The following is a 26,069-nucleotide window of genomic DNA, read 5'->3' on the forward strand; positions in this document are numbered from 1 at the left end:
GACTCAAAAATAATAAATAGTAGGGGAGGGAAGGGGTAGAGGAGAGGGAGGGGAGGGAGAGGCAGAGAGGGGTAGAGAGGGACAGAGGGACAGGGTGAGAGAGGGACTGGGACAGGGTGAGAGAGGCACTGGGACAGGAGAGAGGGGTGGAGGCAGGAAGACGGCAGAGAGGGGCAGGGAGGGGTGGAGGAGAGGGGGAGAGAGGGGCAGAGGCAGGGAGGACCAGGGGCGGGAAGCGCGCGCCTGAGGCCCGAGGACGCAGCTGACCGCAGTGCAGCAGAAGCACAAGCGCTATTCCGGGCAGGACGTGCTGACCCCACAGCCTCACGAGGGGGAGGTGGGGGGGGCAGGGAGGGGACACAAGGCTGGGGCAGAACAAGGCACAAGACACAGAGAAGCGCCCACATTTGAACAAACAAGACCATCACACACACCCACGCATCGGTGACGGTAGGGACCACGGCGTCCGTGCTGTGCATCACCCATGCATTTCTGCCGCCAACTTCAGGCCGTGTGGCACGGGAGGGGCAGGGCAGGGCGTGGTCTGCATTGCTCGACATGCACGCATGACACAGGGTTCTTCCTGTCCAGCCCTCAGGATGAGCTCCAAAAACGCAAATGCTCAAGATCCTTATTCAAAGGGGGCCCCTTCCGTCATCCTGGTCTAAAAAATCCCATCTTAGGCTCACATTCATCTTTACTATCAATTGGATTGTTAAAAACACACTGCGGCTGACTGCTGTTTGGTTTCTTTTTGGAGAAAACCCGTTTGACTGTGAATCATGCTCATGCACGTCTGCCCTTCCACCACATGCTTATTCCAATCAGATATCGGTAAGAACAAACGGTCAGCATCCATAAACAGCTGGGACTCACACATAACTCCAGCAACACAAGCTTGAATAAAGTATTTTAATGAGTCTTCAAAGGGAAAGCTTTTCAGAAAATTGTTTTCTTCCTCTTTATAAAGGAGGAATATCGAAGGAAATACAGGATAAAAACTTTTAAGACCAGTAAAATGGTCACAACTGGCTAACCTAACACGTCTTGTCATTTAAGTTGCTAAGTTATCAAACCACAACATTTGTCTAGGCCCACATCTCCATAACGAACATTCAAGGTTATTCTCAAATGAATCTAAGTTAAATGGTTGGTGCACCACAGAAATTGGGTTTTAGCCTTAATTCACTTGGATAAAATCAGTTCTCTATCTTCACCTCCCTGGAAATTTGGTCTCCTGCTTCGTGAGTTCCTGGATATTCTATTACCTTTTCTATCCTGGCAACTGACCTGGAAGACTTTTTTCCCCTCTGCCGAGTGAAATTCTAGATTGTACGATCTGGCTTTCATTAACACTTTCTGCTGTGGGCTGGAGAGTATGCTGTTCAAAGCAGCGGCAGGAGCCTTTGGGAGGTGCTCGGAGGGTTTACGGCAGCCCGGGTTACCCCTCTCACCTCCCGCTGCTAAGGCAACATAGACGTGTGTATCTCACTCCTGCTTCTCCTACATTTCTTGGCTGCAGGTAAACTTCTCATCTCACTGTGAGCCAGTAACATCCTGCTGAGGTGCCACTGGCCCAAGAGTCCCCGAACTAAGGACCCAGCAGTTGCTTCTGTCAGTACACAGGCATCCGTTTCCTGCCACAGGCATCCTATAAAGCCTTATTCCAAGGGTCTCTTTATCCTACCACAAAGAGAGATCACCTTCACTTTCTCTCCCTCCAGATGAAAAGATCTGATCAGAAACAGTATCCTAAAATTAGGATTGACCCCTAAATTCTCATTTTTCATACCAGGGGACATATTTCCTATCTGTAATAGCCTACCAACTCCAAGACCTACATGCATTTGATTTACATAAGCACATGGATTTTATTGAAAGGACTTAGAAAATTATTGCTCTGGAGTCTTATGAGATAAATGATCGATACTTCTTCAAATATCTCACAGAATTCAGGAACCTTATGGTTACATTTGACCCTGGAGTTAATTATAGGGAACTCAAGGGCTTAAAGCATCTGAAAAAGAATAGAACAACATCCCTTAAACTACATTAAAATAGCCTTAAAGCTCTGAGAATAATCGATAGAAGTCAGGAAGTGCTCAATTAATGATGAAACCTACAAATAACTAAGCTTAATGGAGAGCCCTGCCGGAGACACTGCCAGCACTGTGGGGCACTACCTTTCAGAGGGCATGTTTTGTACCTAATTGATTTCTCATGACTGTCAGTGCACCTGACCCTTAGACTTACTTTATGAATTTTTCCTTTTGTGCCAATGACAGGCAAGGGCATGGGGTCGGGAGCAGGGTAAGGGGGACACGGTGCCCCCTATGTAAGTTTGTTTTGCCTCCTCAGGAAGTCCAAACTGGGGTGGGGTGCGGGGCCACCTGTCAAGCCTCCAGGCCTGACCTTCAGGGACAGCTCACCCAGAACAGAGATCTCCAACTCTAAGTCCTCAAAAGCAGGCCTGTTTAAGGAACTAAGTCTGGGCCAGGAAGAGATGCTTCTCTCAGAGTTGAATGCACACTATGGGGTTGGTTGATCACCTTATCAATTAATTGATAGATTTTAACCCTGTGTAACATGCAAAGTAATTTAAGTATGTCCTTTACCAAAAAATTCCCTTGGATTCAATTATTAAAATTCAGCCCATTTTTTTTTTAACTAATGTATCTTTTTCTAAGCACAATATCATCAGGGCTAGATTTGAGTTAAATAATTAAGTAATATACAGATGAAACATGATTCTAATTTTCTGACTGGAGAGACACAGAAAAGCTAATAGACTTATTCCAGCCCAATAAGTCAGGGGTGAAACTGGAAAAAGGATTTCTTCATGGCCCATTCTGAGCTTTATTCACTCAGTTTTTATCACCTTTTGATTAAAACCTTAACCAAGTATTATTTAGTATTTGCCTACAAAATATGCACACACAAATGACTTTTTAAGACCCAATTCATGTTGCTAAAATTTGTATGCGGTATCATTCTTGGTTTGGGGATGTTTCCTGCCATGTTAGCAGAAACGTCTATGTACACACAGAACAAGAGGCAGCGGGCAGTGGGCTGTGGAGTAAACTGGGAACATAATTCAAGGAAGGGCAATGATCTTCCTGGCCACCACCTCACAGATCTGCACAGAAACCTTCAGCCTTATCTGTTCTTCAGCATCAATTACTAGACTCACAGGAGTCCTCTTCAAAATGCCCTGGGATCCTGGCCTACAAAGGAAGTGACTGGGCCTTTAATTCAGATGCTACGATTTTTAGGCAAACACTTCTTTTTGTGAAGTCGCTTTCATCTCCATGTCTGGTGGAGTCATTAAATAACTGGGACTCCTCCCAGCCCAGCCAGCAAGGAAGTAGCCTTGTCCCAGGTTGCAAACTCTGGCTACTGAACTCACAACAGAAATGACAAGACTTAACACCCTTTCAAACCTTAAATATTATAGTATATTTATGAGGTTGTCTACTTGAAACATGATTTCCCTTGAAGACTACATTTCTCTCTTTCCCAGGCTTGCCTTGCCTCTCAGCAGTGCTGAGCAAGTAGGTAAACAGGAATGTGATACCAACCGTGAACTGCTGGTTCTGTTGTCGCCGTTGTGTCTACAGACGGGAACAGAGGATTGGAGGAAGGGAAGAAACAGGAGGAACGGCATGCAAAAAAAGGGAAAATGGAAAAAAATGGAACAGATAATATATGAGCAAGCTTTCAAGGAACACCGCGTGACAAGCAATAATAAATGAAAAGCAAAAAGCATTTGAAGTGAGTCGCACTGTTTTAAGACATGCCTTCAGCTCAAAGCTGCGAGCCAGAGAGGAGCACAGTCAGGTCTTTGGTTCTGGGGGTCTGGCCAGGACACACCTACTTGCTAGTCAATAGTCAGGGGCCATGCGAAGTGAAGAGGAACACCAGCGTGAACTCTGCTGACTGGCAGATGGCTCCTAACGCACCAGGGCTCGGCACTAATGGAACAACGGCCTCGGTCAGAAGGCTCAACAATGGATTCGGACATCCAAACACTGCCTTTGCTTTAACCCAAGCCACCTGCGTACTTGGGCTTCACGACTGCTGGTGAGGCGTCACTGAGTCCATCACGCTTGAAGGGTCCTTAACAGTCAGGCGCAGATGTCTGGGGATGAACACATGGATTCGGGTTCTTCATCCAGTGTGTCACTTCGGCAGAGTTCAGTTGGAAGGTTCAGTCAGCGCGGAGGCCCCGGAAAGAACGTGTTAAGGTTTCAGACTGCTCTCTGCACACAGACACCCGCGCCCACCGCTGACCATCTTCCCTCTGCAGCTCTTACCACGTCACGATCTAAGGGCAGGAGTCAGTCACGGAAACACCCAAGTCCACGCAATCTGTCAAATGCCACTTCTAGTCGTGCGACATTCCAAAATTTAAAGTATCAGCCACCCCTCTGCTCGAGTTCGGAACCATGCCCGCCGCTGTGAGCTGCCCGGAGTCGTGCCTTCCTGGCTGCGTCAGGGGACAGCACACGATTTCCTCTCACTGGCAGGTGCACGTGCTATGGAAGAAAGTGTGATTTGTCTCTTTCTTCTTCTGTTTCCCATGCTGCTCAAGTTTCCTTCTCCTCTTCCCAGGCTTCACACCGGGCCTACAGAGCTGGCTCCTCTTCACAGGAATTCTTCAGAGGCTCAAGAAAGTCTGTTTTTATTTTAGCCTAGAAGGGAAGCGGGACAAGTATCTAACAAATTGCACGAAGACCTTCTTTTCCCAGAGTTGTTTAAGCACCACTCTTCCAGCCAACTTCATTCCCAAGTCAGCCCATCTGGCCAGGCTTTCGTGCTCATTCTCCACCGCTCACCTACGCAGCCTCCCGCTGTGCCCCCTTCCGGCCACAGAGGAGTGGTGGCAGTCACCTGAGGCTGATGTGGGATTCTGGGCTCAGGGCAAGCAGTTACCTGTCCTTTTTGGTAATGCAGCAGCCATGGCCTCATTGTCCCGAGTTCTGGAGACCCTTTTGGACTGGACACAGGCGACATTTCCATGCACTGGAATGCCAGCCTTCTTTTTTGGTCAAATGAGCCTGGTGCTTCTGACTTACAAATACAACAATGAATTCATACTGGTGTTCCCTTTCAGCTGGCATGCTGTCCTCAGGACCCTGTGCCATCAAAAAATGAGAGCCCTTCTAAGAAGCTAGAATTAACCCGCCACCTGTGAGGCCGCTGCAGCTTACTGTAACTTAGCGCTGAGTTTCTGAGGAACAGATGACAGGAAGAAGAACATAAAATACACTGAGCAAGAACACAATACTTACTTACAAGCCGAGCCTGTGTGCATAAAATAGCAGTAAAAAAGCAATACCAAAAATTGTACAGTTGAAACACCTCTACATCAAATTCCCATGACTCAGGTGGACACGTCCTTACTTCAAACATCTGAATCAAGCGTTGGCTTGAGGTTCTTTCAATTCGAGGGGCAAAATCAAATGCACGTGCACACGGGAACTTCTGCATGCACGTTACCGCATCTTATGGCTAGCGCTGGCCCCTTTCCAAAATAAAACAACAAAGCAGCGAATGCCCGGGCCCCTTGGTGTGCGGCAGCACTTCTACTCTGCTTTGTTTTGGACAGCTAAATAATTAGTATGAAAGGGAAAGGGGAGAGGAGTAAAACGTAAGGGTTAGTCCTAAAAAACAGCATCTCAGCATGAGCCAGTAGTCGCCCTGGTTTGCTGTCTTCCTACATCACATCACGTCAGCGTTAGGACAGAGCCGGGGGAGCGTGCCGTCGGCCTCTGGGTGGGTGCTGGGAGGCAAAGGGAGTGAGGGTCACAGGGTGGCGGGCCTCCCCATCCTGGGAGTGGGAAATCCACCAGCCGCACCCACCAGCAGGGGAGAGGGGAGGCTGAGAGCACCCTTGTAAGACAATTAAGCCTGTGCTGCAGGCAAACAGTGCAGTTACTGCAGCTGGAGAGGTGAAACTGCGACCAGCCACGGGACACTAGGAGCTGCGGCAGAACACAAGGCCCGCAGGGGCAGGACAAGGTCAGGCGAACTGGGGGAGTCGATGGCTGTTTCTCTGAGAGCACCTGGCGTGCTTCTGAACAGAGGCTATTTCAAGTGCAGAATTAAGAAAAAATTCTGTGTAAGTGCCTTTGTGCTCCCCGCGGGATCTGCTTCTCCTCCGTCACTGCATGATCACCGCATGCAGAAACCACGGCCCCCCTGGCTCTGAAGGGAGGGCAGCTCCGGGAGGCAGGATTTACTAGGTGTCTTCATCAGAAGAAAGGAGAGATGCGCAGGCCCGCCCCTGGGAATCAACTTGTGGGGTCACTACATTGTCCGGTAACATTCTAAGCGTACAGGCAACATGCAAGCGGTAGATTTCCAATGTAAGTTATAAATGATGAAATTAGCTGGAAAAGTAAGAGCGCCTCATGGCTTTAATAAAGACTTTTTAAAACTTTTTGTTGCTGTCTTTAAACAATCGCCTTTGAGCTAGGCCTATGAGAAAAAGAGGTCAGAAACTGCTGAGAGGGGCTTAGGGTGGTGTAGGGTTACGGAATAGTGAGGCCTCCCTGAGCTACTGTCTGTTTTAATTACGATGAGAGAAAATTTGTTGTGCATTTATTTTACATGGTCAACGAAAACAAACCCCACGTTCTCGCAAACCCAGTGAGTGCGTACAGCCTTAACAGTCACTCTCTAGCTGGTTTATGAGTATGATCAAACAGGGGCGGGTCCCGCACTGCTATTTGAAAGGTGCACATTTCACTAAATATTGACTTCTTGTCTCCCAGCCTCACAGTTTATGGCACCCTATCTCAAATGAACTAAACATCACCTATATTTCATGTTACAGGGTTAGAGATTTACAAAATGAAAAGGCCCTGATAATGTGTGAGATCTGAGACATTAGCCATTCGACCAAATAGAAAAAAAATATTACTGCATGCGAGGCAGCTGGGCAATATTTAGCTGAAATATTGGAAGCCGCACTGTGGCACATTCTGACCCTTCCACAGGGAGCCTCTCTGGCTCAGAATTGCTCACTGAGTGTGACAGACTGGGGGTTTAAAACTAATCCGTAAATTAGTCCATGGTCTCAAACACAACGGGTGCCATAAATGCAAATGAAAGTCCTAGAACAAAATTAAATTCACAACCTTAAATACCTTTTCTTCTGCATTTGCTCTGAGGTCCTTCTGCTTTACAATGCACAGATCCACTGTGAGCCGGCGTGATGCCGGGGGTGGGGGTGCGTGAGGACAGTGCACATTAAAACACACCCCCAGAAAGCACAACCTGCTCGAAAGCAGAGCTTAATTGTAAAGATTTGAAATTCTCCCATTTTGATTGTCATGAGCTTCAGTGCAAGCATCCTAAGCAATCTGGACATATTTTAATACAGTTTCCCCCAGTTTATTTCTTCACTAAAGTCAATAAGGGGCCAATGGGTTTTCTTAATTGAATCCCCTTCAGTTTGTGGTAAGGAACTGCTTTAAATCTAGACACCAGGGCCGGCAAGGAATTCCCCTGACAATTTTATTCTCATAGTTGTGCTGCGCTGGCCAATATATATTAAATATAGTACACCCCCCCACACACACCTTATTTATTTATTTCTGACTTATTTGAAATCTGTTCGAAGCAAAAAAACATGCTGGAGAATTAAACTTCTAAATTTATTTTCTACTGGTTGCCCGGTTAATTTTCTTCCTGTCTATGTCCTGCTTTAATTAAACTCCCGTTTCTCAGGGATGGGAGAGTGGTTAGGAACAGAACTGGGGCTAAAGGGCCCGGACAGGAGAGCCGCAGCGTGGCTCATACTTCTTAGTGCCATGTCCCCTCTGAGTGAGGACACGGGGAGCCACAGTACAGCAGGAAGGGGACTGGATTTTCTGTTGTTGCTGTTTAACAACTTCAAGTTTTGTTAAAAGCTTCTTCAGAATTGTTCACTGTGCTGCTGTGCCCCTGAGATCCTTTCATTTGAAAACCAGATGTTCTGAAAATAATAGGAATCCATGCAGTGGTTTCACTGAATAAGGCAAACAATTCAGGAGTGGTGTGTGAATGCTGGCAGAAGGGACAGAAGGGGGCAGGCAGGGGCAGAGGGGCAGAGGGCGTACGGAGGGAGATGGTGCAGAGAGGCTCTGGGGCAGCAGCCGACGTGCACCCTGCGGCGGACGCTGCACGGAGGGGTCCTTCCTGCCTGCCTAGACCTCAGTTCCCATTACCAACAGGGCTCCGACTACTACACTCTCATCACGAGCAACCTGAATCTAGGATATTATTTTTTTGCACTGTTGACAAATCTGTAGCATGGGAACATGTCGAGTCTTTTTTATCTCTTGGATTACTTTAAAAGTATGGAAATTATGAGAGAAGCATTAGGAGAAAAACTCACTTCCCATCTCTCATTGCTTTTTTCAAATATGCAAAATCAGCTGACCTCCATCTCTGTTGTGTTTTAACTGTTTCCATTTCCTCCTCAATCAATATGGGTCAAAAACTGGTTGGCCATGATGCCATTTGTACTAGTTTTACAATCATAAGATAAAATGTGCACACTTAAGACAGTATGAAAAAAGTGGTCATGCACTCTGGGGCAAAAACTTAAAAAGGTGGCTCATTACACGACAGGTAGCTTGGGAGCATTACTTGTCATCAGGCAGGCTGGCCTGTCAGTAACACTCCGTGTTCAATAAATGATGAGTGAAAACCAGTCTTAATGGAGTACATGCCAACTCTAGAAAAAAGGCAATTTAATAAAACATTCTAGGATGAAAGATGTGTATTTCCTAGGAACAATGGCTTAATAAAAGCCCAGAACATAAATACACACAAAGTACACATGCATGAAGATAGATGCTTGGGGTAAAGTGGGCCTTCATGTTTCATCTCAAATGCCACCCTTTCCTACCCATGTTCTCTCCATTCTTTGACGGCACAGATCAAATTCTGCTTCTCCTGTGCTGTTCTCCGGTCTTCTGCCTATGCCACCGAATCAGACCTGACACCATACCTCCTGCTTCTGAGTCCCACCACGTATGACCTATGCCCTCAGCTGTACTTTCAGGGGTTCAGGGAGCGTTCTGTCCCCCCAGGTACCAGCACTGCGCTGTACACACTAAGGGCTTGGTACTTGTAGAGTGAATGCCCAGGAGCAGACAAGCCTATTCTTCTGCACCAGGCGACTACCAATAGCGAGTAGAGAGCAGGAATAGCTAAGCTAAGGCCCTGGGGACTGGGCTCGAAGTACCTTAGATGCTCATGTTAAAGAGCCTACCTTAAACACTGGTGTCCTTTCTCCTTGCATCTAAGAAACCGAAAACACGTGCTATGGTGTTGAGATTCCCATTCGGCATATTCTACAAATGTCACCACAAATGTACTCAGCTTTATTTATGTGATTGATCCACCCACATTACACACAAAAAAGCCTGTGATATTAGACTATGAAAGCCAAAGTAATAATGTGAGCCTGGGGGTAGAACTCACTTTCTCCAAGGTACACTGGGTTTCGGGGACTCAGAACACCAATGCGAAAACCTTCCTGCTTTCTTTTCCAAGAAACGCAAAATCTTTAATTGGATACATATTTTCAAAAAAAAGAAAAACTCATTTAGAAATGACCTGTTTCGTTCTTATGAAAAGATTTTTAAATGTGTTTCAGAATTTGGCCCTATAGCTATTCATTTCTTATTCTAAAGTGGTTTCAATTTTTAATTTATGACAGTCCCGAGTGTAGGGTGACCTACAGGTTGAACTCCTCCCAGCCTGGATTTTATATTTAAGCTGAGGTGGGTGTTTAAACCAGAGCTGCCTGTTCTCTACGGTAGTCCTTGTCAAGCATCTGGTTCAGGACACAGCCTGGCGGAAACGACACAACATCCATGTTAACCAGGGAGGGAAACGCAAAATATTTTCCTAAGACGATTCTAGGAAAATGATTGATCCAACTGTCAGGGGCAAAAACAATCACGACAGAAAGAGGGAATTTTATCTACCCCCAATACACAAAGTCAAAAGTACAAAACAAACAGCCCCCCACTGTCCTGGCAACAGGTTTGATTCTAGTTTGAGAGGAACCCGCATGAAGGACTTATCCTGGGCAAATGGCTGGCTGTCCCTGTATCTTAACAGAGGATTCCAGGGACAACTTATGCAGTTTGCCCTTCTGGACTTCAGCAAGTATCTTCATGAATGAAACCACACAGACAACTTGACATGACATAAAAAAGAAGAATAAGAAAGGACTGGCGGCCTGCCAATTGCACATTTGAAAAACAGAAATGTGTGGTCAGAATAGCATACACATGACAGAGGACAGACACCAAAGAATCTTATGGCGAATCACAAAGAGGCTGTGGATGGCTCTCATCCCACTTCTATCCCTCAAATGGTTTTTTATTTGGAAAGAGATTCTGATGACGTAAGGGCTGAACAGACACAACGCTATGACAATGTTGGTATGTCACACGGACATCAAGTGTTCCTTTCAGCATTCTAGAGCCATCATGAATTCTGCCCTAGATAAAGCTCCCCTTGAAGGTGTGGGCCTTCCCAGGAGGGCCGGGAGATCCGTCTGTGCAGCACGGACAGGAGATAGACGCCCTGCTCTTCCCACCAGGTCTGTGCTTCTGGGTGGAAACGTCAAGTCACACTGGCTCCCAATTTTTGACTTTTAAGGGTCTCCACAAAGAAGCCTTAACATGTTTTGAAGGGAGGCAGGCAACTGGGAGCTCAGTGACAGGCGGCCTCCCTAACAAGGGGAACAATCCGATCACCCTGGTTATGGGAGATAAAAGACAGCACTGGGACACTTCCTTTCAGAGAAATCAGAAATCAACTATGACCTCTTGAGTTTAAAAAAAATTTTCTTATTGCATTTGCACATTTTTCTTGTAATGAAACCCTGACCTGGGGAATGGGTTTCCACGATTGCTTCTGCCTGGGAGAAAAGAAATAGATGACTGTGGGCTTTCTTTTTTTTTTTTTTTAAAGCCCAGGTTTTATGTTACTGTCACTGGATTTAGCTGTTGAAGCTTTTAAAGCTAATGGTGGCTGTAATGTAGCAAACAGTGCAAGAGAGAAGAAGAGTGGACATTCAGCTATCTGTATGTCAAGACTCAGTCTAGAAGATCTCTTAGGAACCAGACTCTGTCTCAGGACCTTTCAAACTGGACCCGGAGTCATTCAGCTCCATAACCTCTAATCTGTTTGAAGACAGGAGCAAATGCTGAATTCCACAAGTGTGCTTTCTGGGCAAGATAAATCCACGGAAGCCTGCCCGCTAAGACACCACAAGCCTGCAAGAGCGCCTGTGAAGGCTCCGGATGCTGCAATGTTTCGGGGCGATTTCAGTTTGACTGGTCCTGGGGTGCCAGTGGGAGTCGGACCTCCTTCCCAAGGGTGCGTTCCGTGTGCAGAGACAGCCCGACTGCTCTCACGCCAAGAGGCCCAAGTGCATCTGTGAGGTCACCTCACGTCAGTCTGGGCGCAGAGAGAGGGGCAGAGACAAGCCCCGGCTACAGAACCTTTGAGGGACACAGAGGCGTAGCACCGCTTGTTTGCACCATTTCCTGAGAGAACAGTGAGCTGCTGGACGCAAGCTTGGCTTCAGGCTTGGGGGAAGGACTGGGCGCTGGGGAACTGAAGCGCCTCTCTGGGCCGCTGGGACTGAGTGTGCGGGGCTGTTGGGAAGTCTTAGAAAAAGCCTCAGCCGGTGAATGGCCAGCCACAAACGAACAGGGCTGCTCCATGTCAGAGAGGAGTGAGTTGTGGATACGGAGAACGAGGCCTCACCTGCTTAAAACGTAAACCTGGCCAGCTACGCAGAGGGGACCTTCTACCACGAGATATAATAAGGGCTGCCTCATCCCCGGGCAACTGCCGCCCAGACAGACGGACGACTGGAGGGCTTCCTTACAGGCGTCAGGAACACAGGGCGGCGATGAATGGGGATCACCACAGGCAACTATGAAAACCTGGTGAGCAGAGCTCAAGCCTAAGTCAGCTTATAACCTGGGGAAGAGGTAAGAAATCGACAAGGTGGGAACGAGGTCGTCCTACGGGAAGCCGGCAGCTCGGCCGCTCGGGACCTCGGTTAGGAAGGAGTGTGTGCCCCTCATGAGAGAGGGAGGAACCCGGCCGCCGGGCCCGCGGACCGGGCTCGCTCAGCCGCAGGAGGGACTCAGGCAGAGGCAGGACAGAAATGCAGAACGGAGCCGAGTGCAGGGAGAGACAGACCAGCTGACGGATTTTCGGAAGACTCTAAATTAAGTGCGGGCACTGATTTTTATAAAGGACACAAAGAACTCCTCCCTGGAGGCTCAGCTCAAGGCCCTCTTTGCTCCACAGTCAGGGTCGGAAAGGTGAGCAAGACTGCGGGCGGCCCACTGCCCACCGCGGGACTTCATAAGCCGACGGGGCCTCCCTGCACCGGACACGCTGGGCCGCTGTCCTCTGTCCCTCACGAGTCCTGTGAAAATGGAAGGTGTCTCCAAGAAGTCACCGTGCAGGACGGCTGCCCCAACGAGGGTGGGGAAGAACGAAGAGGGAGTGTCCGTGTTTTTAAAGAATGCTGTGTCCCGGTGACAGAACTAAACGCGAGGGCACGCGGCTCGGGGAGGCCCAGCCGTCTTCCCACGGACCGGAGGGCAGTGGGAATCGCCTCGTGTGGGGGCGGCCGTCCTCGCAGAACGCGCCCTTCACATGTGCTCGGGCTGCGCCTGCGGCAGTGGCTGGGCAGCCATGCCCGCCTCATGGGCAGAGTGGGCGCCGAGGCCTGGACACGTGGCGGCAGTGATGGGCGAGCCATTGGCCTGGGAAGGGCCGAGAGAGCCAGAAATAAGAGACGCGGGAACTCATTTTGAGCAAGAGCCCAGCCAGTGTGGAGACAGAGCCACAGAGGCCGGGCCGCTGCGGCGCCGACCCCCGCGACAGTGAACGGGAGGCTGGAGGGGTGTAGGCGCCTGGGGAAGGGCAGCGCCGCCGCCGGCAGGCGCTCTCCGGGGCAGGAGGTGGGGGGGCCATAGCAGCGTGGCCCCTGCTGGCATGTGAAGGGAGTGTGTTTTCCTTCACATGGATTAAGATGAAGTTAAGATCCAAAGACGGAATACTTACCATTTGTCAGCCATGGCTAAGCGTAAGCCGTTGGCGGGCTCTCTGACGCCAGGCTGCCATTTTCCCTACCATTTTGCTTGGAAAGCGATGCGTAAAAAAGAATTCTCTTATGCATAAGCTGCAAAGTATCTGATCTACTGTTAAACGCTCGGATGTTAGAGATTTTCTGAGGTCCTTAAGATTCAACTTAAGAACAAAGTAGCTAATGTCTTTCAAGTTCCAAAGTAAAAGAACAATTAGCTGCAAGGGCTTAAAGGGAACTTTCAGACTTCTTTTCATACACACTAGAAAGACAACATACATTCAGGACATTTCAGTGGCGATGAAGGTACCGTACCTGCGGTGATGGTAAGGATGGTGGTGGTGGTGGTGGTGGTGGTGGTGGTGGTGGTTGTTGTGGGAGGAGGGAGAGTTGTGGGGGGATCTGGATAAAAACAAAAAGGAGAATCAAACCCACAATGCTGCACACAACAATGGCCGGTCATGACAAAACAAAGGCATGAGGACACTGAGATGCTTGATGGCTTCCCGCCCCGAAACCAGGAGTTTCCCCCACAGATCCATGTCTTGTAATTATATCCCAAAGCCTTAGCTGGAAAAGCTACGGAAAGAAGGAAAGAGCTTTGCACTAATGAAGGGAACTTGGGACAAGGAGACGGGAAGCGGAGAAGGGAGGGAACGCGAAGCCGCTCGCGTCCCGCTCCAGGCCCATCTCCAGGGCGAGGCTGGACGACTGGGCACCGGCACGGTTAGATGGCTGCCGTTTTGTTTTGCGCCTTTACAGAGGGGAGGAAGGGGGGTGAGACGGTGCTGCTCTATGGAAAGGGCTCCTCGGGCCGGGCCGGGGAGGCGGATGCCCCCCGCTCCCGGCGCGCTGTGACTGCTGCCTTCATTATTCTCCGTCAATACCTCCCAGCAGGGAGGAAGGCTACTTTTATCCTTGTAATAAACACAAAGAAGAGAGAATGTCATCACTAAATATCAAGTTACATGCGTGTGCAATTTCGCTGAGATTTTATTTTTTAAAGTCAATAAAATTTGAGACACATAAATATTAACGGTAGTTGCCTTTGCAGATGTTAAAAGCGTGACCTAAGGGAATGACCATGAAAAACAGACCATTTCCACCCTGTAAACAAGGCGACTGAGCACAGATGAGGCTCAGTCCTCAAAGCAGGGATGCGACAGGTAACCCTCTGTCAGGTGTTTGATACAGTGCACATTCCACCACCTCGAAGCATTATTTGGGGGGAGAGGGAAGGGCAAAAAATGAAAGAGAAAAAAATTCTAAGCCCAAATGATCAAACAGAATGTGTTAAATTGTCAGCAAGACTTTGAACTAAGCAATCATTCTGTTATAATAGAGCATAAGATGATTTGAAGGCTTTTGATTTTAAATTTTATCTAAAGCACATCAACTCTTTCTCCCTGACACATCTGGTGTCCTTTTATCTCCAAGAAAGCTCTCAGACCGTCTAATTAATACATCAAAACTTTAATTATATAGTGTACCTTTACTGGGTCTGGTCCAACTTCCTGGAAGTTTATGAAAACAGATCTTGGTGCTTAGTTGTAAGGCCTGCTTAAAAGGATTGCTACTATTGATCAATAATCCAAGGTTTTAATTTTCTTCACAAACTTCTCACATATACAGGAGTGTATGAATCTCATAGCGCAGAAGCAATGTCAGATTGTTCTGTTTTATGGGAGACTTTGTTCATTTAAGTTGGGAATGCAAGCAGTTTATTGTTTAGAGCGGCCTTACGTGAGTCTGAAAAGGAACCCACTAAAAAAAATAGTCTCATTCTCCTCCAAGGAGTAGAAATGATTAAATGAGTCATTTAGAAGCACAGCAAGCAGTGTGTTAGCCTTGTATCTTGGACCCTTTCTCTCGGAGGCCACAGGAGGGGAGGCGTGGGTATACCTCCACGCTGCAGGGGCAGAGGAGCGAGGCCCCCTGGCCCGAGCCGGCCTGCTCCCCCCTGTACCCACCTGACTGTGCCCCAGAGATGCCCGCTGCTGCCCAGCATGTGGACAGCTTGCTTGGTTTTCTATTCTGGTTCAATTGTAAAACAGGAACCCCTGTGCCTGATAGCCTCCCCTGATGTACGATCACATTATTTCCTATCTATTTCTCAAAAGCACTGGCACAAAATGGGCAATGAGTCCACAACACAAAGTGGCCCTGGAGGTGGTTTGAAAATCTGATTCTGAACAAGGCACAGGCCAGGCTAACGAGGGCAGAGACTTCAGAGAAAAGGTCACAAGCCCCTTTCATTTCATGACAATCACACAGTTTCAGTCATTTTTGTCACTATGGGGTAGCTGCTGTCCCTCACCTCTGGCGCCAGTGACCTGAGTGAACCACTGTTAGCACGTATACCTTCCTTGCTTAGGATAATTTCTAGCTATAAGAGCAATGTGAGGCCAGTATTTAAGAAAATAAGAGATGGAGCTAATGGGCTGGGTTTGATACACAGAAGCTGAAAGAATAAAACCATCTGGGGCTTAGGCACTAACCAGCTGCTCTTCAAGCATAGGATCACTTCCAGAGAATTAGACATTTCAAAGGCATGTTAACTGTAAGTTCATGAAGTACTTTGAAAGTTACCATAGTAGTACAATAAATCACTTTTGAAACAAAAATCTATTGGCCATCTTCTCAAATTGCTAGAATATTTTTTTAATAGACTAGCAACACTTTGAGCTCATAGTCTAGCTGGCCATGCAGCATCACCACGGGCACTGACTGTTGGAGGCAGACTGTGTGCTGCAGACCTAGTAAATCCCTCACTGACCAGGGCTGCGGATGCGTGGACGTGCGTGTGCCTGCCTGATGGGTGGCTCTGTGCTTCCTGGCTTTCAGATGTGCTCGGGCTCAGCAAGTTAGTTCCGAGACAGCCATCTCACCAGGCTGGATCCCCTGGGAAGCAGTGAGGGTTAAGAGGACCTACAAAGAAGGACACTAACTCGGTGTACACTCTGGAGTCCACACACCGTGGCCCTGAAACACACTCAGGAATCTTGTGAACTTGGGCAACTGACGTGACCTTTCTACACTCCACCGTATCATCTGTAAGATGGGATGACGATGTGCTTACCTCAGGGTGTGACTGTGGGGATCAGAGGTGGCTGTACATGTGAAACAGCCACCCCAGGGCGTGGACTCAAGCGAGCACTTGATAAATGCCAGCCGTAAGCTAGAGTCTAAGGCATTCCAACGTATCTGCCCATCAGATCCACAAGATGCTTCTCATCTTGAAATGTAGGAACAGTAGGTTACAGTAAACCAAAATTGTTCTTCCAGGCAACTCAGTCTTCAGAAGCCAGGAAGTGCATAATCGACTGGTGGAGTTTGTCACTGCTTTTTAAAGTCTGCAGTCTGCCGCAAGAGCCGCTGAAGGTCTGTAAGTCTGGGGAGTAACCATGTAGGGGGCTTGCGTGGGGCTCACGCCCTGACGGAGACAGCAGGGCAGGAGGGAGGGATGCAGAAGCGAAAGGGAGGGACATACCTTCCGCCCCTCATATCAGCAGGAACAGGGGCGGCTGTGTGTCACCAACTGAAAATGGGGCACATGGCACCCCTCGCACCAACACAGAAAAGCCATTCCCTTCACTTTCACCTCCTTAACTATGGGGAGAGCAATGCTATTGTGTGTAGACCACAGACAACAAGTGGAAAGAACACATACCTCAGAAGTAGACAAATAAGATGATTAGCTGTGATCTTTAATTTTGCATTAACACTAAGGGGAAACAAACCTCAGGTACAGGCTAAGGACTGTATTTTAATATCCAGGTAGATATGGTATAAAACATGCTTCTATGCAATTGAAAAGACTCCTCCTCCTATTTACTTCCTAGACAGGGGGGCCAGTTCTAAGACATCGTGGTATACACTTCTGTGTGTACATGTGTATATTCACATATACTCACACCTGGGATACCCACAGTGCTAACAGAAGGAAGGAAGGAAGGCGTACACATATTCCTGTACTTGTAAGCCACTGGAATCTGCACGCCTGTGGCTATTCATTCTGTGTCATGTCAATCCAGGACTATTTTTCCTGGTAGAAAACTAATCATGAGGCTTCAACTGGACAGAAAAGACCCAATGTGTCCTTTTAGATGAGAGAGGCAGTGCAGTCCTCAATAAACAGAATATCATCATACACAAAACAGACAGTAAGATATGAACGGGAGCTAAACAGAAAATGCCTGGCATAAGTAGATGCTCAAGAAACTATCTGTCGATTAGAGAACAATGTTCATGATACCATGCTTTAATAAACCTGTAAGAAGATGTTAAGACAACAGACCAAAAAAGCATTTGCATCTAAAGCAGTGGCTGTAGTGGTTCATGTGCCTTCCCAGAACCTTACACTTTTCCCCAAGTATTTACTGGCACACAGCATCTTCTGGGATGTAACAGCTTCCTGCTCAGACTAGGATGGTTCTGTTTATCAAAATCCTAGCTGACTCTATCGTAGGAAAATACGAGTGGGAATAAACTTTTTGAGCTAAAAAGCCACTAATTGGTACAGCTGCATTTTGGCATTATTTCTAACACAATCTCCATAGCCTGTGCCCGAGGACACAGCTTTCCTACTCAGCAGGACCGGAGGCGGTGATTCGGTGGGAAATGCCCACAATTAGAGGGTGAGAAGGGAAAGCTGCTGCCCCCTAGGTGAAGACACCGGGGCCCACCTCGGGTCAGACTTCCCTAAGGCCTTGAAGGAAGGAAGCTGGTTTTTGGTTTTCAACCTGACCGGCAGCTCTGGGAGGGCATCGCGAGCGGTGGGCAAGCTTGGCCAAGGAGTGTTCCACCCTCTCACGTACCGTATACATACAGCATGTAGTCCGAATGTGCTTTCCCCACCACATTTGAGGCCTCGCAGCGGTAGGTACCATTATCTGTTTTGTTTAGGTTATTGATGAACAAGTTGGGCCCGGACAGCACGGCATGTTGAGGCATTTCGTCATCGACTCTTACCCAAGTTACCATCACAGGCCTGCAGAACAAAGGGGAGAGACACAGGTCGCATTATTACTTCCCACCAGGATGTCTGCGTCAGACTTCTCCCCCATGCATTAAATGAGTCACATGTAGGGTGACACGATTAAAGAGGACCGACTGCAGGTATTTTAAGATCATGGAATTACAACTGCGAAGTCTCCAAAAATCTGTCTGGAATATAATTTTTCTTGAACATCATCAGGTGTTGAAAGATCTTCAACAAACCACAAGTGAGAGTCTCATTATTTCCAATTCATCTTCAACAAATCAGCAAATAAACCAATGTGCCTTATTTTCATGCCCTGCTGTGTGGTTTCACAGCAATTCAGACAGGACAGGGCTCACCCATTGTTAATCACCTCATTAATTAGGGAAAAAAATCAAATTCTTGGCTAGTGATACATGCATTCATCTGACTGTTACTCACACGCCAGGACACCTGCATAGACGCCACTTGTGATATTTAAAAGGATTTTGGGTTTCACAAACAGGAATGGATTTCTACATCTGAACAGTACTTTCCTTTGACCTTCGGTGTCTAAAAAGCCACCTCTTCTCATTCTGGAAAGATGCAATCCCTTTCCCTACCGCTGACCTGCCTCCCCCAACCCAAGAGGCTGCCGTGCCCTCTGGTGCACAGTCCACCGTATCTCTGTGCTCCTTGGCAAAATGCCTCCCTGCACAAGCTCTCCAAGGACTACACAACCCCATCCCTGCTGGGTGCATCTCTGCCCAGGCTCCTTGGCACGGCACCTGCTCATCAGAGGCAAGTTTGCTGTCGTTTACAGAACCACATTTGTACCCATCGGGAAAAAGCAAATTTCCCAAGATGCTCCAGTCAAAATGACACATGCATGGTCTCCTTCAAACTCACTGAACTTAAGGCTCCCACTCCTCAAGAGGGCTCCCTCGGCCTCCTCTAAAACCGAGGCCACGCCCAGGATGCGGCTGCAACTTTCACTGTAGGTGAGGGCAACACAGACGGGCGCACAGAAGTGCCTCTAGGACATGAAGACACCCTGGCTTAATGACGGGCGAACACCCTGTCAGGGAGCATGCGGTCTTTAAATGTTATGCGAAGTTATTACAATTTTTCTTTAATTACACATGGGTTTGTCATCACAACCCAGCAAATTACTTAAGGATTAGTCCTCCGTATGTCCCCCTTGCAGGCGACGGCAAGTGGGTCTGCCTAGCAATGAGACCCGACGCCCTGCTGCTTGACAGCTGAAACAGAGGGGTGAGCGCTGAGAATATTCACAACATTTAATGGCAAGTTAAATTACCATTTTTATGGTAAGCAATTTCTTGCGAAAATAAATAGGTAATACGCTAAGAGGGCCAGCAGCAGCTTGATGCACGCTGGCTCGTACAAGCAACACCCGCGCCTGTTTGGGGAACAAACAAACGCCCTCTCCGGCACAAACGTCCTGGAGGAAACATGCAATTTACGGTGCCCACGGCACAGTCAGCTGAACACAGTACCTCCTTCAGGGGAAAAAATACAGAAACAAAATACAGGTAAGCAAGCCATACCCTGTAAAGGCGGTTGATGTGGCTCAATACAGGTGTTGCCAGTGGCAAGAGGCCGGTGAGGGTTTCCCCTCCGCGGGACCGCCCCGGAGGCGGAGCGCACAGCTTCCGGGGGCGCAACTCGCAGCGCCCAGGGCCAGAGGCGCTGCACCTGCCGCAGCGCGCGCGAGGGGACGGGGCCGCCCAAACCGCCGCCCACCGGAGACACGCGGACGAGCACCAACACCGGCGCCTTCTTCCTAAACGTCATCTCTCAACCTCCGAAAGGCTGGAGCGGAGAGAGGCGAATCCCAGCCCACGGAGGCGAGGGCGAGGCCGGGGCGGCCGGGCAGGGCGCACAGAGCACCAGCGGCCGGGCCCCCGCTGTCCCGGGGCACCCTTTCCGCACACTCCGGGGGAGCTGCGTGAGGATGCCCGGAGGCCAGGACATAGAGACTCATCAGGACGCCGGTTAGCAAAACTCCGCGAGGAAACAGCTCACAGCACACGGACAGCAGAGGGCGCTCACCGCCGAGGGGGCAACAAGGTTTGAGGGCTCTGATCCCAACACTGACCTGCCGTTTCATTTTATGATCCCGTGGATTTTTCTTCCCTAAGAAACAGTTAAAACCAATCTTCACTGTAGCAGGAAGGTGAGAGAAAGGTCCCCTTCTCCTCAAACTAAACTGAGTAATACCCAAAAGTGGTTCCGTCACATGGCTATTCTGCCGTATCACTGAGGACAGACGCAATTTCTCGAATTCAGGACCATCCGTTCAGCGGCGGCAAGTGAAGTGGCTTCTTTGTGCTTTTCAGTAAAGTGAGGGTGTTAACCAGCTCCTGGCACATACACACACGTTCCCGGAGGACAGGTCCGGAATCAGTCCTGACTAACCAAACTACTGCTAGGAGTCCTGTTCCTCGCGGAAAGCAGCACAATTAAAGGAAGAGAAAGTCTGTTTGCCCACAGCTGGCCCTCCCCGCACCAGCTCGATTTAAATCTGAAAACCGTCTCTGCAGCAGCTCAGACGGTAACACACAGGGTAGCAGATATATCATTGGATTGTGGGCCCACTAAAAATGTATTAGAATTATTTTGTATGTGAGAGAGAAAATAGTTCTGACAATCACGTTGATGATAATAAAATATGATAATAAAATAGAATTAGCTGAGATTTCAATCTCAGCTGGCATTTCATTTTTTCTCCCAATCCTGACCATTAAGAACCACAGATATTTATTCCCCTTTTCACTGAACAGTGTTTATTTCCTGAAAAACCTCCCATCCTTTACAGCAAGAGACAGGTGACAGGCCAGTGAGTTGTGAATGCACCTCTCTGTTGTGACATTTACTGCCGCCGACCCTCTGCCAACCTTGGCCTTCAGAACTTACTGGGGCTTCCCGATGGCTTCACATGTTAACTCAAGCGCGTCCCCTTCCCGGGTTAGGCCTTGTAGAGGGTAAGTCATCTGAATATGCACTTGAGGCTTATCTGTGTGACAACACAAAGCATAATGTTTAGCAAATAATATCATCAGGCAAAGTCAGGCTTGCGCGCTGCCACCAACCCCATGCTTCCAGCGCCCACTCCCTCCCCAGCCTCGTGTCTTCAGTAACATCTTTCTAATTAGCTAGTAATCCTGGCATTTGCTCAAATTAAATTGACTAATAACTCTAAGGAGTGAACCGCCAACAGATAAGAGATGCATAAGCCAACTGCCAGCATCAAACATTTCCTGTGAAATACATTTTGTTGCATTGAAGTTTATCTCCAAACTCACTCAAGCTAAAGGAAACTCATTTGCCTTCATGCTGAGGTGAAGCCACAGATATTTGTGGTGCTCGGAATTGATACATTTGTATCATACATCATATCTTACTAAGTGACAATAAGTTGTGACACTGCATATTAATAAGTTTGCCTTTTCTATGCTTGTTTTCAAATGGAAAAGGCAAAACTGAATTCCACTCAAAGGCTTTAAGAATAAAGAATTGGGAGGGCTTGGGGGCCCTTTAGGAAACAATGAAGTCTCAATGTAAACATACAAGGAAGGAAGGAAACAGGCACTGAGAGCCTCTAGGGTGGGGCCACCCTAGTGTGGACTAAGTCCAGCTTCAGGGACGAGAGCGCTGATACCCAGAGGATAACGTGCTTGTCCGAGGTCACAGAGGGAACTCAGTAAGAGAGAGCCCAGGAAACGTACGCTGGGAGGGGTTTCTGATTCAAAATCACCTTTCCCAGTGGCAATCCCCCATTAAACCCAAGTACAGCTTCCTAATGTGGTGGAGTGCTTAGGTATTCTTAATTCTGCTAGCTAACTAAAAACTGTGTGTATGTGAGTTTGTGGAGGAGTGGGTGTGAGAGATGAATGATGGGGGGGTTGCATACGGGGAGTAGGGAGGGAAGAGGCAGGGCTGGAATTAACATGGATACAAATACAGTTACAAGTCAAGCCTGAATGGAACTGGCAGGTTTTTTTTAATACCTGTGCTCAACTAACAAGCCATTAATTGATAAATCAGTCTTCTCATTTAACTCTGTGGCTCTATAAATGTATATTTTTGGAAATGCACCCAAGAGTAATGAATGTGAGAGGGCAAGACACCAGTGAACTGACAGGTCAAAGCAATTTCCGTAACTTTAGTTTCTCAGACAATCACGCTACCTAACAACAGCCCCTTGGCCTTTGACAAGCAGTGTTTATTAACATTCATCCTATGGAATAAGGGGGAAAGCAGAAACATGGCAGGGCTCACCCAGGCTCACCCTGCACACAGCCGAACGAGCTGCACACGGGAGCCCTCTCGGGGTCCCTTCCACAATGCGTGTTTATAGTCTCGTGGCTATTGTGTATCTTCCTCTGATGTCTCTCAGAACCATGTGGCATTCAAAACCTCTTAAGAAGACCTTGTACATCAATGTGCACCACACATTGTGAATGGGTCAGGCTTTCTGAGAAGCTGAGTCACGTGCCAGGGAACGTAAGCTAACAGGCTCAGAAGCTTCGGCTTGTGAATTAGGCCTTGCAAGTATATCACGGTTCTATTCTTGGACTCTGGCGAAGGAAATGTCCAAGGGCAAGATGGCGCAGAGGCTTCCAGACACTGGTGGGGGGCTGGCAAGGCAGCCATTACAGAAAGGCAGGAAGTACTCATATGGGACAAAGAGGATGACCGTAGATGAGGGCTGGCTGCTAGGCGGAAGGTCAGGGAACCCTCCTTCAACAGCTAGACTGTAACCTAGGCTAACTTCAACCACTGGGGGAAGCAGGTCGGTTGGTCTATTATTTTTGGTGGTATAACACAAAGCTAGTTGGTGAAGTTTATTAAAAACAAACACAGGATACAAAAGAAAGTAATGGGAGAAGGTTATGCCACAGTAAACACAGACAACCGAAGTCCTGCTCCCTTACAGCATGTGCCCAGAGCAGCTCATATTGGCTCCTGGTCAGGGAACCCACGGGCCATGAGTGAGGCTGATTTAAAGGCCAAAATTCGGGCTGAAATGTAACATTTGCTTATAGGTTAATCTCTGATCCACAGAAGGGCTCCATTTTCCATGCATTGCTGACTTTGGACCATTAATTAAGGCGAAGCAGAATGCTTGCTGGCTTATGTGGAAGGTTTTTTGTTTTTATTTTTCCCTTGTATAATTTACAAGCAAACAGGGCCTATTTTTCAGTACAGTGTACTAAGGATTTTACATACTCTACTTCCATTAACAATAAAGAGAGTGTTGAAAATGTAATCCGCCTTGCCTTTTCAGTACCACTGAGTTTATTTAGTTAAGTGCTTCATGTTACTATTGGCTATTTACCAGTTGTCAATTACTCACATAAATTAGGAAGAACAAGCTGGAACTTATGTTAAAAAAAAAAATCATATACTAAAGCCACAGAAAATGACACCTTCAATTTCGGTAATTAATTTTCCTAATTTACTCTTTAGATTTCTGGAGAAATGTCTACCATCTACTTTTGGGTACAGCTGCCACAGTTACCTTGCTAGCTGGCTGAAAACGTAAACATTAATCCTGCTTGTATTATACAGAAAAACATCCTCCTCCTCTGTTGACACATGCTGTGCCTACAGGCATTTGTCTGACTGTGGGCAGCCGACCATCTCCACACCCAGTCTAGAGACCAAAACCAAAGCGAGTCTTTGTGCCAAGATATCCCTGGGTGAAGAAACTTAAAAACACATCCTGTTCCCTTTTGTCTGCCCTGAAAGCAGAATTCAAGTATTCTCAACGGGTGGACTAGACACCCAGGGATTCCCCTGGCACCTCTGCAATTCAGGGATATTACGTCTTCCCAGGAAGATCCTGACTGTAGTATGCGTATGTCAAAATGCGAACAATTCAGATGGCTGGCTGAATAGCCCAGAGCTCATCATTTATATTTTAATTATGTTCATAAATCAAATGTTATATAACCCACCAAACCTTTCCTGAGACAGACCCAGACTCCAAGATTTATTTTTAAGTAATGAGGTAAGCCCAGTACATTTTCTCGGTGATCATTTGATGCCTCGGCTGGTGTTGTAAGGCACAAGGCAAAAAGCCAGATGACACTTTCTGCCCAAGTGCAGTAACTGTCGAGAAATGATCGCTCAGAAATGGAACTGCTACATAAAAATAAGAGGAAGAGTTAGGTCTGCCCACTCAGGGAACACTAGTCACAGAGAACGCACTACCGACAGCCAGTCAATGAGGTTGTGGGCTCCGACGCTCACGATACATGGTAGTGTTTTTAAAACCCCGTAAAAGACATGCAGCAAAACAGCTATGCAGACAAAATCCGTTCATTAGTCAGAGTCGCAGAGGGTTAATACTAGGAGGCTTTAGGTCACTCTACAGCAGCACCCACTTAGAAAGTAGTATGAGAATGACATTCTGATCTGATGAGACTTTAAATGTGCTCTGCTCTATGAACAGAAAAAACATATATAAAAGGAAACTCCTGAAGAGGTTAGAGTGGCTTGCTGGCAGATTACAATTGATTTCATGCCAGTCTGACCTTGCACCACATTCTGTGATCTTTTCAGAAGATTAACTCAAGACTCTGTAACCTGTATTTCACTTTCCCATGTAAATGAAAAGCCACAGTCCACTTCTCTCTAGATCACAACACTAACACATCAGGTCTTCACATGTTTTATTTCAGGAAAGGTATGTTGCCATTTCCTTGTGCCTGGAATGCCATCCTTCCTGTGTGCCAGATAGGAGTGGAGCTGTGCTAAGGGCAAGTGTCCCTGACACCCCAGGAGACCAATCACCCTGGGTGATCCTGAAACTTGCCCACTCTGGAAGTCCTCAATCAGGGCAAGTGGGCAGCAAAAGTTCCTTGAAGTGCTGACTGCAAGCAGGCCCTAGGCATGGAGTGCAAATCTTCTCCTGCAACTGCATTTGGGACACAGGCAAATTCATGTCCCTTACCAGATCTTATCCACTGTTTACCCAGCATTTTATCCAATATTCTGTAACACTGGTTGGGGGGGGCTGGGTGCCTGTACAGCAGGTGCTAATGGCTTCAGGGACAACTCAAAAGCAGCATGAGCCTGGAGGGCTCGGAGCAGCGGGGAGGGGGCCCAGGCCAGCACCTGTGCATCCAGGTGGGGAAGCCCTGACTGAAGCGAGTGTCAATCCCGGAGGATTTCTGCGTTTGAGGAGCGCAACCATGCAAAGATTAACCTGAAATTTGGTGAGTATTAGGGCTGTTTGAGCTCAAAGCAAGATCAGCTCCTACAACATGGCTGTCTAAGTGGTTGGGAGAGGCCGGCTTTGGGAGGGTGATGTTCAGTAACACAAGGGATGGGACTGGCTGGAGATCAGTCACTCCGAGTTCTCAGAGAAGTTGAAGAGAACATCTTGCAAAAGTCTGCTGCCAATTGTCATACTACATTCATGCATCATCTTTGCTGCCATTTATGTTGTCTGTTCACAAGGTGAAGGACCTCCTGCTGTTACATCTGTTGTATGAATTGAAGCACATCAAGTGCGTTTCTTGAGGGGGCTGAGCTCATGAGTGGGATGAGTCAAACCTGGCGGGCCTGATGTGGGACCCAAGAGCACGTGCCACATTCCCAGAGCAGAGTGCAATTTCCTCGTTGCAACTTGAAGCAGTTGTGTGGATATTGAAATTACTGTTTACTCAATAGAAATCAATTTTTACTCCATGATGTTGAAGCAGGGAAGTTATGTTTCTAGTGTTTTTTAAATGGACTGCACCCTGCATAGCACTTTACTGTATTTCCAAGAAAACTTCAAAATTTGAAAATAGATACTGGGCAAGAAAATCCATATAAGATTTTCTGCACAAGAATGTTAGCTCTGTAATTAGAATATTTTTTTGTAACCCTGGTGCCTAGAATAGTGCCAAGGTGCTTGGCATGCAGTAGGCATTTGATCCATATTTACCAAATGAATGAGAAAGT

The 26,069-nt window shown here is 47.6% G+C and overlaps 1 protein-coding gene across 9 annotated transcripts in view; it reads right to left on the minus strand.

The window, feature by feature from the left end:
* CADM1 (cell adhesion molecule 1) overlaps positions 1 to 26,069 on the minus strand; it is a 317,340-nt gene that overhangs the window by 18,532 nt on the left and 272,739 nt on the right. For 4 of the 9 annotated variants that reach the window (XM_036919810.2, XM_036919809.2, XM_057490717.1 and 1 more), the window contains 4 exons: positions 21,027 to 21,126; positions 17,944 to 18,116; positions 13,442 to 13,528; positions 3,579 to 3,611 (listed from right to left, as the gene is read on the minus strand). In XM_036919810.2, the coding sequence (XP_036775705.1) occupies positions 3,579 to 3,611; positions 13,442 to 13,528; positions 17,944 to 18,116; positions 21,027 to 21,126 (393 nt within the window). Of the gene's footprint in view, positions 1 to 3,578; positions 3,612 to 12,296; positions 12,461 to 13,441; positions 13,529 to 17,943; positions 18,117 to 21,026; positions 21,127 to 26,069 lie in introns of those variants that run through there. The other 5 variants (XM_036919815.2, XM_036919814.2, XM_057490719.1 and 2 more) reach the window with 4 other exon arrangements.

The sequence above is a fragment of the Manis pentadactyla genome, chromosome 13 (genome assembly GCF_030020395.1).
Source record: "Manis pentadactyla isolate mManPen7 chromosome 13, mManPen7.hap1, whole genome shotgun sequence".
Taxonomy (NCBI): Eukaryota; Metazoa; Chordata; class Mammalia; order Pholidota; family Manidae; genus Manis; species Manis pentadactyla.